This window comes from Oncorhynchus kisutch, unplaced genomic scaffold, assembly GCF_002021735.2.
Source record: "Oncorhynchus kisutch isolate 150728-3 unplaced genomic scaffold, Okis_V2 scaffold801, whole genome shotgun sequence".
NCBI lineage: Eukaryota > Metazoa > Chordata > Actinopteri > Salmoniformes > Salmonidae > Oncorhynchus > Oncorhynchus kisutch.
The window spans coordinates 73,553-76,052 of NW_022262746.1; the positions used below are offsets into that span (position 1 = coordinate 73,553).

Here is a 2,500-nt window from a genome sequence, read left to right on the forward strand (position 1 = left end):
CGACTCCTAGAGACTTACCCAAGAAGACTCCCAGCTGTAATGACTCCTAGAGACTTACCCAAGAAGACTCCCAGCTGTAATGACTGCTAGAGACTTACCCAAGATGACTCCCAGCTGTAATGACTCCTAGAGACTTACCCAAGAAGACTCCCAGCTGTAATGACTCTTAGAGACGTACCCAAGAAGACTCCCAGCTGTAATGACTCTTAGAGACGTACCCAAGAAGACTCCCAGCTGTAATCACTGCCAATGGGTTTCTAACATGTATTGACTCAGGGTGCTGAACACTTATGGAACGACGATATTTTAGTTATCAAATCAAATATTTCTCTCTCTCTCTCTCTCTCTCTCTGTCTCTCTCTCTCTCTCTCTGTCTCTGTCTCTCTCTCTCTTCCCACCCCCCTCTCCTCTCTCTAGCCAGGGTTGAAGGAGGTAGTGGAGTCTTGCCGAGGGAAGAATCTCTTCTTCTCTACAGATATAGATTCTGCCATCAGAGATGCTGACCTCGTCTTCATATCAGTGAGTCACACGTCTGTCTCTCTGTCCCTCTGTCTCTCTGTCTGTCTCTCTCTCTCTGTCCGTCAGTCAGTGTCTATCTGTAGTGTGTGTCTGAGTTCCTGTCTTCCATCAGTCTAACCCCCCCCTCCCCAGGTGAACACCCCCACAAAGACCTATGGGATGGGGAAGGGGCGTTGCAGCCGACCTAAAGTACATCGAGGCCTGTGCTCGCCGCATCGTAGAGGTTTCCAACGGTTACAAGATCGTCACGGAGAAGAGCACGGTTCCTGTCCGAGCGGCTGAGAGCATCAGACGGATATTTGACTCCAACACCAAACCCAACCTCAACCTGCAGGTAGGTACTAACCTGGGTTCAATACCTATTTACAATGTTTTGGGTCTGTGTGTAGGTGCTGTCAAACCCAACCTCAACCTGCAGGTATATACTAACCTGGGTTCAATACCTATTTACAATGTTTTGGGTCTGTGTGTGAGTGTGTGTGTGTTCATCTCTCTCTGTGTGTTCATCTCTTTCTCTGTGTGTGTGTGTTCATCTCTCTGTGTGTGTGTGTTCCTTCTCTCTCTGTGTGTGTGTGTTCTTCTCTCTCTGTGTGTGTGTGTTCATCTCTGTGTGTGTGTGTGTTCTTCTCTCTGTGTGTGTGTGTTCTTCTCTCTGTGTGTGTGTGTTCTTCTCTCTGTGTGTGTGTGTGTTCATCTCTGTGTGTGTGTGTGTGTGTTCTTCTCTGTGTGTGTGTTCATCTCTGTGGTGTTCTTCTCTCTCTGTGTGTGTGTGTGTTCTTCTCTCTCTGTGTGTGTGTTCTTCTCTCTCTGTGTGTGTGTGTGTTCATCTCTCTGTGTGTGTGTGTGTGTTCATCTCTCTCTGTGTGTGTGTGTGTTCATCTCTGTCTGTGTGTGTGTGTGTTCATCTCTCTCTGTGTGTGTGTGTGTGTGTGTGTGTGTGTGTTCATCTCTGTGTGTGTGTCATCTCTCTCTCTGTGTGTGTGTGTTCATCTCTGTGTGTGTGTGTGTGTGTGTGTTCTTCTCTCTCTGTGTGTGTGTGTGTGTTCATCTCTCTCTCTGTGTGTGTTCATCTCTGTCTGTGTGTGTGTGTGTGTGTTCATCTCTCTCTGTGTGTGTGTGTGTGTGTGTGTGTTCATCTCTCTGTGTGTGTGTGTGTGTGTTCATCTGTGTGTGTGTGTGTGTGTGTAGGTGCTGTCCAACCCAGAGTTCCTGGCTGAGGGTACGGCGGTGCGTGACCTGAAGGAGCCAGACCGCGTCCTGATTGGTGGAGACGAGACGGCGGAGGGTCAGAGGGCGATCAGGGCTCTGTGTGACGTCTACGAACGCTGGGTCCCCAAGGCCCGCATCATCACCACCAACACCTGGTCCTCAGAACTCTCCAAACTGGTACGTCTGGGGGGGGGGTCGCTGTCTGACTACAGTCTGCTGGGATTAACTAGTACGTCTGGGGGGGGGTCGCTGTCTGACTCCAGTCTGCTGGGATTAACTGGTACGTCTGGGGTGGGGGGTCGCTGTCTGACTACAGTCTGCTGGGATTAACTGGTACGTCTGGGGGGGGTCGCTGTCTGACTCCAGTCTGCTGGGATTAACTGGTACGGCTGGGGGGGGGGGGGGGGGGGTCGCTGTCTGACTACAGTCTGCTGGGATTAACTGGTACGTCTGGGGGGGGGGTCGCTGTCTGACTACAGTCTGCTGGGATTAACTGGTACGTCTGGGGGGGGGGGGTCGCTGTCTGACTACAGTCTGCTGGGATTAACTGGTATGTCTGGGGAGGGGTCGCTGTCTGACTACAGTCTGCTGGGATTAACTGGTACGTCTGGGGGGGGGGTCGCTGTCTGACTACAGTCTGCTGGGATTAACTGGTACGTCTGGGGGGGGGGGGGTCGCTGTCTGACTACAGTCTGCTGGGATTAACTGGTACGTCTGGGGGGCGTCGCTGTCTGACTACAGTCTGCTGGGATTAACTGGTACGTCTGGGGGG

General features: G+C 51.8%; 1 protein-coding gene across 1 annotated transcript in view; it reads left to right on the top strand.

The window, feature by feature from the left end:
* Positions 1-2,500, top strand: part of ugdh (UDP-glucose 6-dehydrogenase) — a 31,041-nt gene that overhangs the window by 8,129 nt on the left and 20,412 nt on the right. The window contains 4 exon segments of the mRNA XM_031816464.1: positions 418-519; positions 652-693; positions 695-853; positions 1,708-1,905. Coding sequence (XP_031672324.1) covers positions 418-519; positions 652-693; positions 695-853; positions 1,708-1,905 — 501 coding nt within the window.